This window comes from Maniola jurtina, chromosome 11, assembly GCF_905333055.1.
Source record: "Maniola jurtina chromosome 11, ilManJurt1.1, whole genome shotgun sequence".
Classification (NCBI taxonomy): Eukaryota; Metazoa; Arthropoda; class Insecta; order Lepidoptera; family Nymphalidae; genus Maniola; species Maniola jurtina.
In genome coordinates, this window is record NC_060039.1 from 105,436 (window position 1) to 121,365 (window position 15,930).

General features: G+C 38.8%; 1 protein-coding gene across 1 annotated transcript in view; it reads right to left on the reverse strand.

Annotated features, from left to right (window-relative positions):
- The window catches only part of LOC123869410 (POU domain, class 2, transcription factor 3-like), a 93,448-nt gene extending 77,752 nt beyond the window's left edge, over positions 1–15,696 (reverse strand). The window contains exon 1 of the mRNA XM_045912313.1: positions 15,533–15,696. Coding sequence (XP_045768269.1) covers positions 15,533–15,626 — 94 coding nt within the window. The 5' untranslated portion in view covers positions 15,627–15,696. The remainder of the gene's footprint in view (positions 1–15,532) is intronic.
- Between the last annotated feature and the right edge of the window lie 234 nt (positions 15,697–15,930).

The following is a 15,930-nucleotide window of genomic DNA, read 5'->3' on the forward strand; positions in this document are numbered from 1 at the left end:
TATATATGGATACATTACCTATTGCATAGCAAAAAAAGATAAAGCACAAATTACAAAAAGAAAACCAGTAAGTATAGTTACAATAAGGCTGTCTTATCGATAAAGAGCGTTTTATTCCAAATAAGATTACCTACAACTGAGGAGACTTGATGGACAGAGGGTGGTGGGTTATAGTAATAACATATTGTCACACTAATATTATAAGGAGAAAGTTTGTAAGTGTGTGTGTGTGTGTGTGTGTGTGTGTTTGTTACTCCTTCACGCGAAAACTACTGGACGGATTGGGCTGAAATTTAGAATGGAGATAGATTATACCCTGGATTAGCACATAGGCTACTTTTTATCCCGGAAAATCAAAGAGTTCCCACGGGTATTTTAAAAAACCTACATCCATGCGAACGAAGTCGCGGGCAACAGCTAGTAATATAATAAACATGCATTATGTACTAATACTACTAAACTACTAGACGGATTTGACTGTAATTTAGAATGGAGATAGACAATATCCTGGATTAGCACAGTATTTTGCTTCTTTGAACAACATTATTAGAGTGTAATGGATTCGCTGAACTGCAGTGTCAGTGAGTTGTCATGTAATGTGTGGGTGAGGGCGGCGGCACCGGGCACCGGCGCGCCGCGTGAGCGCGTAGAGAGCTAGAGAGCGCACGCATGCCCGCGTCTCATTAGCTCCACGATATGCTAATGCTGGATAATCCGCACGATCCTACGCAGCTACCAAATGTGAATAATATGCGTAACGCTGCTCTGTCACGAGCGGTGAAATCAATCAGACACTTTAACCGTTTCACTGATTTTGTTATACCGAGCTTTGCACCGATCTTTTAAGGGCCTGTGTAAATTACCATCACTAACCCATTGCCGGTTCACCTTTGAGAATATATTCACAAGAACTCTCAGGTATGCAGATTTCCTCGGGATATTTTCCTTGACCCTTAAAGCAAGTCTATTAATTAATTGCTTAAAATGCTCAAACTCCGAAAAGTTGGATTAAAAGACTTTCCACAGACATACAAAAGTACTTAGGTATGCATTTTTTTTTAATTATATGTATAGACTAGCGCTTGGCTGCAATCAGACCCGCTAGCAAGTGGAGATGGAGCGGGCTTGTCTAGAAGTTGCCTATTCATTCTTGACTTCAAGGTACCCATATTATAGGTGGAAGGGAAAACTGATGCCGGGAGGGCGTTCCATATCCTAGTGGTTCGGATTAGAAACGAGGAAGCAAATCGCTTCGTACGTGTTCGAGCAATTTCGACTACGTACGGATGCAGACCTTGATGATGTCTGGCAGTACGATGAGGAACCAGGGCAAAGAGATCTTGTGCATACTCTCCGAAATATATCCTGTAGAATACCGATAGACTGGCAACTTTGCACCGAAGTTCCAAACTTTGGACTTTAGCATTCATCAGTGCTTCGTCACCAACGAGTTTTCTAGCCCAGCGATCCACCGAATCCAATGCTTCAAGCCGGTAATTGGCAGAGCCATCCCATAAATGGCTGCAGTACTCCAAGCACGATCAAACTTGAGCTTGGTACAGGCTAAGAAGCTGTTCCGGCGTAAAGTACCGCTTGACTTTGTTGAGGATGCATAGTAGAAAACAACTGCGCATACGTACTTAGGTAGATAGGTACGCGATACATGTGTGATACCAATTCACCGTAAAGGTGTAAAAAAGGTTTTAAGTAGGTACTTACACGTTTACAAATTGGCTGCTTTTGACAACTTTTATAACTAACAAATTATATCACGCGTTCATGTGAATTTCCCATCCGTATTTAATCCAGAAGCCTCGACTGCCAAATATGAGTTGGTTTAAAACTGTTCGCCTGACAGTTGACACTGCACTGCACTTATACCTGAATAATATTCCCATTAGGAGGTGGTTTGGAGTGCGCTCTCACGGGCGTTGTTGATGCGAGCGTCGTCGGCGCATGCGCGGGATTACCATAAATGCTAATCCGTCCGTCAAAAACATTACGAATTACAAATAGCTGTGAGAAGCGGCTAAGCGCGGGCCATCGCCGCGCGCATTGTTGTCGCTCATGTATTAATAATATTAGCACTTGCATAATATAACGGCTTTCTGCTGCATAAAAACTTACTTAATGCTCCATTTGAAAGTATCGGCTCGAGAGCTCGTACGAAACCTTGAACATGTGCTTCACGAAAGCTAGCAGTTTGAAGCATGAAACCATGCTCAGAATCCAGAATGCTCTGAGCCTGGGAAACTGGGCGTTACCTGCTAACCGCGGCGAAGTCGCAAGTTATTACATTTTAAAATTTTAAATGGAAAAGACTAACACAAAGTTGAAACTGCACAGCACCTAGTTTATTATGTGCTATTGATAGGTATAGTTACTTAATAACTCAAGTCTGTGTATCTAACAAGAAAAACCTTTTGGTTGCCCTATATTTAATACTAGCTGATGCCCGCAGCTTCGCCCGCGTGGATTGGTCAGATTCCCTGCAGCATCAGGATTGAGGAGTTGGACTCCAAATTTTTTATGAAACAATGTCGCAAAGTTCCTCTATCGATTAAAAAAGAAATGACGCAAATCGGTTCAGAAATCTCGGAGGTTTCGGTGTACATAGGTAGAAAAACACAACTCCCTTTTTAAAAGTCGGTTAAAAAAGTAGCCTATTTTACGCCCTGGTCAATCCTCTACTTGCCTGTGAAAGTCCCGTCAAAATCGGTTCAGCCGTTCCAAAGATTAGCCTTTTCAAACAGACAGACAGACAGACAGACAGACAGACAGACAGATAGACAGACAGACAGACAGACAAAAATTTTAAAAACGTGTGATTCAGTTATGGTATCGTTCAAATAACCATATGAGCTTAATATGAGGTAGTTATTTCGAAATTACAGACAGACACTCCAATTTTATTTATTAGTATAGATAAATTATGTATCATATAGCTATTAGGGCTATTTATATAATTAGCTAGTTACGTAGTCCTGAGAACTCTACAAAGTTTCAAGTCGATCAAGCGTCTCTGGCCAACGCCCCGCCAGCTCTTTCGCTATACATGCATATAGCTGCAAATCCGTCGTAACTAATCGCAGTAAATCGACTGTCTACTTAAGGCGATTGTTCACAGTGGGATTATTTATTTCCCTGAAATTATATTTATAGTGTTAACGTGAAGCAGGCCACATACACTGTTGCACGATTCCTGCCAGAGATAGCTCGACGCGAAACTATAAAATGTTATCACTTTACATTGAAAATAATGAAAACCGAGGCGTTTTATTCAAAACGTCGGATAATATAAATTGTTTATTGTGACGAGTCCCCTTAAGGTGTTTTTTTGCAAAAAGAGAGAATTGTTTATATTTAAATACAGCGATATATTATGTATGCAGAAAGTGGATATTATAACTATTATAATGATATACCTAGTATCTGTAATGATTGTTATTATTATTGAAGTACCTAGTAACTATAGATTCTTATAATTATAACACCACCATAAACGTTCCAACTCAGCGATAGGTTTCTATTTATCCATGTAAATTACCTAATCTATATTCGCTAGAAAGGTAGGATTGCAAAAACCGCGGAAACAATCCTGTCGGTTTATGATAATGATGATGTTAGTGAATATTACAAGTTGAATGTTCGGCTGCGCGATGACTCGATAGCTAATTTCTTGAATCAGCAAGATCGTGAAAGAGCTGTGGTAGGTACGTACAGCTGCAAAAACTACTGTTATCGTCTGAGAGGCGCGAGCGGGGTGATTGACCGCGGGTGGTTAATTGCGTCTCACCCCCTCCCCGCGCCGCCACCCCCGGCACCCCCCGCCCCCGGGGCAGACCTTCACACGTAACAAGCTCACAACCTCGCAACATTCGCCCTATATACGAAAATCGATGGCTCGTAAAGGGAACAAGTTCAATATTCCCGGACGCTGTCCTCCGCGCGCACCTCGCGTCCCTCCTTGCAGCGACCTGATGGCCTAGTGGTTGAGGCGTTGGCCTCCTACTCGGCAAGTCCGGGGTTCGATCTCGAGCACGCACCTCTCACTTTTCATAGCTATGTGCGTTGCAATTAAGTATCACTTACAAACATCATGAGGAAACCTACATGCCTGAAACTTTTCCATGATGTTCTTAAATACAACAAAATACAGGTATGTGAGATCTTCCGACTTGGCTGGCCAAGTGGTGGCGTGATTATGGAAAAACCCGTCTCATTCTGGAAGGTGGCATGTGCTCAATAGTGGGCTGGGACGGGTTGTTAATGACGATGATGACTTGTGAATTAGGTACTTTGAAGAAAATTTGGCTACATCTGAAACCGATTTGTGAGGCTAATATTATTTTTAACCCCCGACCCAAAAAGAGGGGTGTTATAAGTTTGGCGTGTGTATCTGTGTATCTGTGTGTCTGTGTATCTGTGTATCTGTGTATCTGTCTGTGGCATCGTAGCGCCTAAACGAATGAACCGATTTTAATTTACTTTTTTTTGTTTGAAAGGTGGCTTGATCGAGAGTGTTCTTAGCTATAATCTAAAAAAATTGGTTCAGCCGTTTAAGAGTTATCAGCTCTTTTCTAGTTTTCTTGTAGAAAAGAAGGTTAGATAACCGTTAGGTTCATAATATTATGTCAATAGAGAAATGTCAAGCTGTCAAGATGGACATTGCCTAAATACATAATTATTTATTTGGAAAACTCAAATACTTTGGATCGTCGGGGGTGTTATAAATTTTTAATTTACACTTGTTTGGATACCTGGTTTGTGAAATTTTTCTAGTAGACAACCACTTAAGTATAAACCATGAAAAAAAATTTAAAATCTATGTTTTTCAAACTTAGAAAACTTGAAGAGGTCGTAAGTAAGACGAGAGTGAAGTAGGTAAAACGTACTTGTGTTAACGTGGAGCTAGGAACTGACGAGGTGGAGTCGTTGACCTGCGCCGGTCGAAAGGCGGTGTAAATAAGGCATGCAGATGCGTGGAGCTCGGACCCGTGTCTCTGGTATTCTAATTCGTACCAGTATAAGGAAAACTAAGTGATTGGAGGGACCGGCGTCGCTTGAGATTTTACCTTATCGGGAGTGCGCGACCGCGGCAGCAGACTCCTGCGCAGCGGGCGGCGACAAAAACGTCGGCGAGCGTGCGCCTTTGATACTTCACGAAGCGACTAATTGCGCGGCAACATTGGAGACGTCATGCCCGGTACTTACCGATAGTTAGTCGGAACTATGCCGACAGTTTTTAGACGCCTCCGAAAAAGGAAGAGAATTCAAATGAAATAAAAATGCGTAGCGTTTCATTGCACATTTTTCCAAGATTTCTGGGCCGATGAAGTAGACGTTTTTATTCGATCACTTCCAAAAATACAAATTTTAGTTTTGGGATCGTTAATAAATCTAAATCGCTGCGGACAAAGTCGCGAGCATCAGCTAGCAATAAAGAAATCTATGCAATCTTGAGTAATTAATCAATCAACAATTAGTTAATTATCAAATTTGGATCAAGTGAACATGTATGAAGTATGAAAGGAAAGATTTCAATCGAATATGAATTAACATGAACTGCGTAAACGTTACGCTGGCCTCACACGATCAAGTTCGCCGTCAAGTTGCAGCGGGCTTGAAGCCACGTCTAATACTAACCTGCTAATCATGACTAATACTCCCCTTTTCCCCAACAATTAAGCGTAAAGCTTGTGCCAGGAGTGAGTGGGGTTTGAACCACAAACTGAACAGGTGGGTTTTGAAGTGGGTTTGAATTGACAGCCACACCACCGATACACCGTCAAGCCTACCTACTGGACACCGCTTCAAGTCCGCTGTGAACTTGGCCGGTATACTGGATCGTGTACGGACGGCGTTAGGTATGAGTGAGTTGCGTGGCCGCACGCACTGACTGACTGACAGGTTGCAACTATGTAAACAGTTAACACGAGCATTACTTAGACTAAATACCTTTTACTGTATATTTTTAATTCAATACTTCTTTATATGTTTGCAAGAATATGAAGAGGTAAGAAGGATTGTACATGAATTGCAAAAGCAAATGTATTAATTATTAAATTGTAATAGTTTGTAAGTTCATTTTTGTGCCCACATCACACTATAAATACTGGGTCGTTTGAGGTGAAACTTTCACAGATAGAAGAAGTACTTATATACCTACTTACCTAAACTTAGTCTAGACAGACTTCAGTTTTTATAGATGAAAATTGTTGTGATGAACCAGCGACGAACTCGGTTCATACGATTCTATGATATTAACTAGGTATAGATAGCTACTTAGTGATCCTCTTATACTTGATCCAGTAGCGAAATTATTCCAATTTAGAATAAAACTAGTCTACAAGGATCCGATCTGGGTCAAACCGAAATAGACCGATAAAATTTTGTATTTTCCTAGTTTTGATAGAGTTGTCACCATACTTGCCCCAACGATTAATAAAATCGATGTTTGCAGTTTGCATTGTCCTCCCCTATTTCGTTTGATTGCTCTGTCGAGACTGTTCTTTATTGGTTACTTTACTGGTTTATTTAGACTGTGGTAAAAATCACAATTATCTGACAATTCAGTGTTATAGAAATAGGTACCGTGACCATATAGTAAGTAGGTAAACTGTAAAATACGTAAAATGACAACTAAACAGACAAGTGTAAATTAAAAAAATTTATAACACCCCCGACAAGTTACAGTAACTAGAAAAGAGCTGATAACTTTCAAACGGCTGAACCGATTTTCTTGGATTATAGCTAAGAACACTCTCGATCGAGCCACCTTTCAAACAAAAAAAACCAAATTAAAATCGGTTCATTAGTTTAGGAGCTACGATGCCACAGACAGGGTTCAAAATGATAGCCATTTAAATGTTTAACTGGATTAATAAACTGCCGTCGAACGAGAGTTATGTGTGGATCATCTACGTAGTTAACGTATGAGATAAAGCTCGGGTGTAGGTGGCGGCAAGTGATGCATCCTGTGGGGGGCTCACAAATACACAACTGCGCCGATTTCATCATTCACAACTCTAAATTTATTAAACATGCTCAAGACAATTTTATTTAAACAGAGACAAGATTTCTAGAACATAAGAGATACGTTTTCTAATCACTCTATCCGAAATATTTATAGTGAATAGCAAAATATAGGCATCTTCTATGCAAATTGCTTCACCAGACTATCATCATTTTTTTTTAGTTTTAGTGATGGTGTGTCTAAGATGGAGCCAGATTGTCTATTTAGGTACTCTTGACCTGACACTCTTGGTGCTATGAGTGGAGGAGAAATCGGAAGCCGGAAGGGCATTCCATACTATCAGGTAAAAATATATGTCTAATAGATATTGTGTCTATTACAATTCACAAGACTGCCTCATCTAAAATTATCACCTGTACAGTATGTAGTAGTACCATGGTACCGTTATTGCTTCAATAAAAACACATGTAAATGTCAACTGAACAAAAAGTGCGTGACTCATGTAAACCGGTCTGAAGGTAGACAGTTAAGAAGTAATTATTTCATTACAAAAATATAAAATATCGAAACTGACGACAAAATTCTGTTTTCAAACATGAAATGCTTTTGTCATTGTGGTAGTGTGCCATTTACAAGATTAAACATACCTACCTACCTCTAGCTAACTTAGGATATACCTACTGCTAGTAAGTTTTAGTAGCTCGAATTTTACTTCATTAATTTTTGATTAGATAAATAAAGTGTTAGATTAGATAAAACTACATATCAAAATCTGATTAGTAAACAAATCTGAGGCATAATTAGACAAATCCTACTAATACATATTATAAATGTGAAAGTTTGTATGTATGGATGTTTGTTACTCTTTCACGCAAAAACTACTGAACAGATTTGGCTGTTTAAAATGGAAGTAGACCTAGGATTAACACATAGGCTACTTCTTGTCCCGGAAAATCAATGAGTTCCCACGGGATTTTTGAGAAACCTATATTCACGCGAACGAAGTCGTGGGCATCAGCTAGTGATAAAATATTTGTTGAAACGCGTTGAAGTCTTTTGCAAAGAAGACAGTACATAAGTATATTTTAGTTAGATATTGTTTTGCACTTTGAACTAAGACGTTCAAATCAAGTAAGTAGTTATGTTGCCACTCGTAGGTATATTAAGCAGGTAATATGGAGTAACAAACATTAACCGTCGAACTTTTAGACAAAACATTTAATTATATCGCCGGTCACTGAAGTTAAGACCGCTCGTTGCATAAATTGCGTTTGTTTATAATAAATAACTAATTTGAGTTCCGCCACGATACGAGTGTAACGATATGTGCGGAACAGCGCATAAAACGCTTTACGGGCGCAATAAAGATTACGAATACCGATGTAATGTGAATCGAGGCCGGTATTTTAATGAAGCAAGTAGCTACAATGAGTATGGTAATGTAATCAGTCGGGAGTTATTCCAAAAGCGAAGGAAAGCGGTAATTGGTGTGGGAGTGTGAATTAGGAGCCGCGCAAATCGCGGGCGCCTATTCGAATGCTGCTAAGCCACGCAAGCTTGATTTTCAGTCTTTGACAACACTTTGTAGAGAAGACCATGCTCTATCACCCTATCTTAGATAAGATTAGATTTTGAGGAATTCTAACAGGATCTTTCAAAAATCTAATCTAAGTCACGGAATCAGTCAGTTAGTTATTACATACTTATTATTCATCGTTGTAGTGAACACAACACAACACAACACAACATAAGCAACATGAGTATACGAGTAGCAGATGGGGCTACGATCTCAGTTTAACGAACTTTCGAAGACTGTGACAAGTGACAGTGATGTGACATCGACACTTTTGTAAACGACGAAGCGGTCTAGTCCGTGTCGGGCTCGCACCGTAGAACGGGAACACCGTATGTTTGAGGGAACGGCGTAGATTAGTGCGTTTCGCAGTTAGCCACGTTTTAGCTGCACGCAGCGCGCCATTGTTCACAAGATCATCTCACGAGCTGTTGTCACTTGCCACGTGTGCGCGACAAACACACAGCGGGGTGACTTTACGCTCTACATGAGTACCTGCTTGCAGTTTTGGCTACGGTTAACTGTTACATTTTAACGGTTAACGCTTAGATTTTAGCAGTAGTCAGGCTATTGGAATATGACAATCTGATGATTTGGTGAACTTAATAATGTATCTACTTGATAATTTTGTTGAACAACACACAGTAAAAGCCGGACCTAAAAAATTCTAAAGTTGGACCACTGAAAATATTTTTCAAATCTCCTTGATAATTCCTAAAGTAACATCGCAGCCAAGACCTCACTTGTATCTAATTAAAAATAAAAATAAAATCAATTCAAACAGTTTGGAAGCGTCTCTACATAAAAGCAACATGTTTTACACTTAGTTACAGCTTATATCGTAAGTAAAATTATTAAGCGCTTTCTTCCGAGTGAAGTGTTTCCCAAGCGCCAATAAAAGAATATTTAAGTGATTTAAACTGCCAAATTAACACTCCCAGAGCAGTTCAGTTTAAAAAAGTTTACGCAATTAAAATTAATGAACCAAAATAGCATTCTAATGCTAAGCTCTTAACTGAAATAGTAAAACGGCTACCTGTAAGTAAGTACCCAGCTACTGACGTAAGACAGGTGGTGATGGTGATGATGATGACGCTACAAGTCTACATAATATGCTATGATTATTGCAATTGTTCTATAAATTAGGAATTTCCCATCCGTATACCTAACTGCACACTATTTTAATGATATTTTATTAAAAGTTAAGTATGGGAATAGATTTTTTTACAAATACCTAGATACATACTTATAATAATATGTATTTAGAAATACACGGGTATTAAATTAAGGACTAAATATTTACTTAAATAATATAATCCACCCATCGTCAGCTCCTACCGAATAAGGGACTCTTCTCAGATGAAGAAGCATAGTATTTATTAGCCGTAGTCCACCAAACTAGCCAAGTGCGAATTGGCAGACTTCACACACCTTGAGAACTTTATGAAGAACTCTCAGATATGCATGTTTTCTTTTATTTGCTTAAAAGCCACATAACTCCGAAAACGTAGAGGTACGTGTCCGGGATCGAACCCCCGACCTCCGGAGCAGCGCCGGCACCTTAACCACTAGTCACTAGCTTATAACTGCTAAACCTAAACACCTAATACACATTTGCAGTTTCGCACTTGCACTAGCAGCTACTCAAAATGTGCATATTTTAAGCGTATGTAATTATTATTTGCATTAACAACGCATGATCGGAATTATAATAATAGGTCTACTTTCTTTTCGCAAAACTAGTAGATAGGTAATCTTATTTTTTCATACCGTAGCGTAACCGTTTTCAAGAAGTTTTCTTGCATGCAAATACTTGAATTGTGCGGTAAAAACTATACTTTTAATTAAAATACAAATTATGTACCTACTCAAATAATAAAGCTAACAGATGAAAGAAATCGCAGAATCATTCTACAGTAGAGCAAGAAAATGAAATCTTAATAAAAATAAATTAAAACCGATAGCCGAAAAATCTACATATTGAAACAAGTCTTTCAACTATCGTGAATGAGTCCATTTATCTTAAATTATCTGTTGTACAAAATACCACTCAATATAATATAGAACAAAATTATGTTTTATCAAGATTACAGTTATTTTAACGCCAGTGATTAATTAATTACCGTGATTTTTATTTAATATTGTGTCATTTAGCTAAACTGAATACCTACTACGGTTATATTGAAGTTATCATTTATTCATTAAAATATAATACTATATTTCATTTTATTATAAAAGAATTTACAATTTTTGTTAAAAACAAGAATTGTAAATTCCTTAACCCCTTCCTTAACCCATTTAAAAGTATTAAATCAAACCTATCAAATAAAATGTCATTAAGTACTAAGTTAAAAAAAAAACCTTTTTAACTAAACTTTCTTTTAGTGTACCTACCTGTCTATTAGTTTTAAAGGATTGAAACTTAATCGTCAAACAAAATATTATAATTATAAGTCCAAACACGACTAAGTATTCTATCATAAAACGTATGCCATTAGTGAGTTGCATCGCCCGCCTCCCATCTGCATCATCAGAGACTCTCAATGGTACCATAACTTGGATGAATTCGGTTATTTCATCCAAGTACCATAATTATTAGTTTAATGGGAAAATAAATGAATGAGAGTGAAAAACGCAGTAGGTATATACTGCCATCCGAAGTCCGAACAACACGACATGTCTACACAACTTCAACTTTGGACAGTTGGAAGTAGCCAAAACATGAGTTACCAATTTCGAGGGAATTACAACGTAACATAGGTACGAATTAATCAATAAAAAGCTCTTGAAAATTCGTTATCACCGAGTCATAGGTATTTATTATTGCAAACAACATTTATTAATTAAATAATGTTGATAAACCATATTTTGGTCAATTCTGCAATGGACATGAATAGCGTGTCTGAAAGTGGGTGTTAGTTTAATTACCGAGTACAAGATGATCATAATCCAGTAGGTGTAAGGCGATAGCATTGGTGTAAGCACATTTTGATGCGATTTGTTACACGCTCAATTAAGCGGCTTAGTGAAATTAGGAATTGGGCCGACGCGGACGAAACCATACGAACAAACTAATCGCGTGTAAAATCTATAATGTCAAAATAAACACGATCAGTTTAGGCATCGGACGTTAATTGCGTTATCAGAAGTACCCGGCCGATTACGGCGATAATAGTGTTTCAAAATTAACATTATACATACTGATTCTGATGGCAACTTTTGGGAGTACATATTTGCATTTTTCCTACAAATATACCTACTTAATAAGAAAAGACAGAAAAAACTTAATTTAATTTAAAACCGTCAAAATATCTCGTGACATCATAGGTGCCAATGTTGAACATACTTAGTATTTGAAGTTAAAGTACTTAGCACTAAAAGTTAGTCTTTAATTAAAAAAATATTTTCCGACATTTTTTAGCATTAGGTAGAAAGAAAATGTTGCAAATAGGTACTCTTACAGTTTAGAGGAAGACATCAGAATCGATGCCATTGTTGATATGGATGAGTTTCCCGCGAAGACAACTCACTACTAATTAGTCGGCCTCTATCAACATTACTGGGTGCACTCAAACTGTTGAATAACTTAAAAATAACCAAGAAATATGTACGCCGGTGTACATCGCAATTCAAAATAAATCTAACTTCCATAAATTTTTGCACTAATTAGGCACATTAATGCTCAGAACAAGCAAAAAATATTACTAAGTAGGTAAGTAGGTACTAAAAGCGTTGAAAATTGTCTGTTTCATATACTTAAGTAATTTTCACCAAAATAACGCATTCGCATTTTTACAGCTGTATTAAAAATATAAAATTTGGATACAATTTACTTAGGGAAAATCAAAATGTGCCTTTATTCTTATACAACCATTGAACTGCTTTCAAACAAATGAAATTCTTGTTTTTACTTTTTTTTCCTAATAATTATTAAAGAGTATTTCTGACAAAAGTATCACATTGAAACAATACATTGTTACCTACTATCTAACGTTACATAATCGAAATAGTTTAGCGAGGGTCACTAAATCATAGCATAGATACTTGGATCTACCTATAGCTAACTAGACAGCTGTCAAAGTTGCTATTTTTAGACCTAGGTACATTTTATCAAGGCTTAAATCTCAGTAGTTCTAGCTGTTTTAGATATAGTTTAAGGCTGCAATTATACCTCACGACAACGAATGTTATACCTACTCTTATAAGTGTCATTTACCTTAGTTAATTTGTTGTCAATTAATTACGTAAGCTACTTACGTGAGTAAAACTTACAGGTTATTTACAGGTCGCGGCCTAAACTCCAGTTACATGTCAGGTGGTTAAATTTACGTTACGGTTACTGTTATTAAAATGTGATTGTTATTAAAGCAAAATAGATCGCATAAGTCCAAGAGTTTGCTCACTTTGGGCAAAAAGTTTACTAAATCCGTAAGTCAGTACAAAACTCAGTCAGCCAGATCAATTATGGAGGTATCAATGCTGAGTAGTACAATGTATTTTTATTGATTGTCTAAAACGGTAACCATAACGTAGCTTTAACAACCTGTTAAGCAACTGAACTTAATTCATTTACTGGTCTTAAATCACAATTTTTTTTTAATTTATTCCGAGACACGTTAGCACTTGAGTTCAATCTCACCTGGTGGTAAGTGATAATGCAGTCTAAGATGGAAGTGGGCTAACCTGGAAGGGGTATGGCAGTTTTTCCTAAACCGTTTGGTTTCTTTCTACACGGTATCGTACCGAAACGCTTAATCGTTTGGCGGCACGGCTTTGCTGGTATGATGGTAACTAGCCTCGGCCGAAGCCTCCGGCCAGGCCGGACCAGTGATTTAGAAATTATATTTCCAAACCCCTGCTGGGAATCAAACCCGTGACCTCCCACTAATAAGACCACAGCGCTGACCATTGCGCCAGGTAGGTCGTCGAAATAAATAGGTGATACTATTACTTATATCAGCCTCTTTCAAGCAGAATCTTTAAAAATTAAACAATTTATACTTAGAGGAAAAAGAATAGATAACCTATGTAATTTGTTTATTTCCCAAAATTGCCAAATTCAAAGCATACAAAGATAATGGCAAGTCAAACAGAGATTAATACAAAATGAATAGCTATATTACTATTATAATGCAATTGTATAATGATTGACGATACTCCAAGTTAACTGTGGGAATAATCATAGGTCATTAGAAGCTAGTGTCTGGTGTCGGAGCGCGCCATTTTACCATAATTTGATGGTGTTTTGATAATCTCGTTACGCGCTATTGTTTAGAAGTAACGATGGAGTCACTAATATCGTAAATTATATATTACTATGTGTTCTCAGTGGAAAATAAAATTAAAATCAAAGAAAGAAGTAGGTAATGAATCTAAAATAATACTTAAGTCATTAATAAGTAACTATGAAGTTGATAAGGTTTAGCATTGGCGTTTTTTTGACACTTTCAGACAAAAAATCATAACAAAAAAAATCTCGGTTAAAAATAATGAGAATATATATATACCTACCTACGTATCATCCGAGCCACTAACCCTAGGTATTTATTGAATAAAAAGTTATATTATTATCATTTTCTATTAGAACCTTCGTACCTATTTGTACCCACTTAAAAGAGGTAGGTATAGGTGAGTAAAGGAATTTATAAAAAGTTATAGGATTGAGCTATATTAAAATTAATTTAATTTATATCCCACATACCTAGCTACTCGTGTCTCCGGTATATAAGTGCTTATTTAGGTAGGTATGGATTTCTGTAACCGCAAAACATGATGACAGATTTTCTTGGCAAGTAATATTTTATAGTTACCTACCTAACCATCTGACTCGCCTCGCTTCGCGCGGGCGAAATTTGTTATGACCATATTATAGAGTTGAATAAAAAAGCTGTCTAATGGTGAAGAATTATTAAAATCGGTTTGGTAGTTTCAGAGTTTACAAACAAACAAATCTTTCGTCTTTATAATATTGGCAACAAATAATTTCAGCACATTGAAAGCAAGTGGAGAAAATGATTGTTAAATGAGAAACGTTTTGTAATCTAATGTAAATATATTCGTCTAGGTAAATAGCACTCGTGGAGTATTGTATCTATTTAGCAAGTAAGAGTAAGCTCACAGTGCGGGCGAGGGCCGCGGCCGGGGAGAGCCAGGGGACGATGTTATCAGATGTGAGTCCATCACACTCTCGCCTCATCTTATTAGACAAATTGAATGACCTGCGCCGCGCCGCTATGCGAAATTACATTGGGGTCAACGATTGGCTACTTGTAAGCAAAATTAGATTTAGGGACAAAAGCAAAAGAGAGAATTTTTTTGACTGAACTAAAATTTTAACAGCTTAGGTATAATCCGATGTAAAATAAATTATTATTAATTGTACAAAAACAAATTTATAATTAAATCTCAAGGAAGAATTTACAGAAATTAAACTCATAAAACCAGCAATGGATTTTGAGATAGCATGTAATAAAATAATCCCTTGATTTCACTTTTAACCTTCTCAACATGCCAAAAAAATGAGCACATGCGTGCAGTCACCTGCTAACCCTATCGGAAGCGCAGCGCGTGCCGCCCGGCGCGGCGCGGAGCGGCGCGGAGCGGCGCACGAGACGCTCGGCGGAGACCTCGCGACCCTTCGACCTGCCGCGACTCGCGACTTGTTGACATATCAGTGTGTCAACAGAAGGTAAGGGGTTGCGAACGGAATATTATCGAAGGGTAAACTGCCCGTCGACGTTTAAGACCGTCGTATTTCACAGGGGTCAAGGAGTTAAGTCGTTTACGTTTGCATCGGTGCGAACTGCGGGGTGACGTCGGACAAAGAGAACGTGGAAAATAAGGAAAACTCTACTCACTCGCTCGTCGCATCGTTAGGTACGCAAAGACATGAACAGATATGGAAATAGAAACCAAAACAGCACTGCACAGTCGGGCACACAATAGGCCTAGCGCTGGGCGCGCGCCGGGCGCCGGGCACTGACCGTGGTGGTCGCGGGCGCGCGGCGGCCAGGCTGGCGGCTCGCGCAGGCGCATGGAGCAGTCGAGCGGCTGGTCGCGCAGGGCCAGCGCGGGCATGGCGCGGCCGCGGCCGCCGGTCGTGGGTCGCGCCGTCTCTCTATCGCGAGCGACGTCCGCCCACCGAGCGCGTCCGTGAGGCACTGCCGCGCGCTTGCCGCTTTTTTCCGAGGTTTTTTTCAGGCGCGCGCGGGGGCGGGCCCGCGCCGGCCAATGGCGGCCCGCCCCCGCCCCCGCGCGCCGCCCGCCCGCCGGGGCTTATTTACGTGCCGTATATTAAAAGGGTTTTCCGCGGCCCGTTATGGATTTTCCGAGCCGCTTTACATACGGCCCGCTCCCACTCTACACTCCAGCTACACTCACG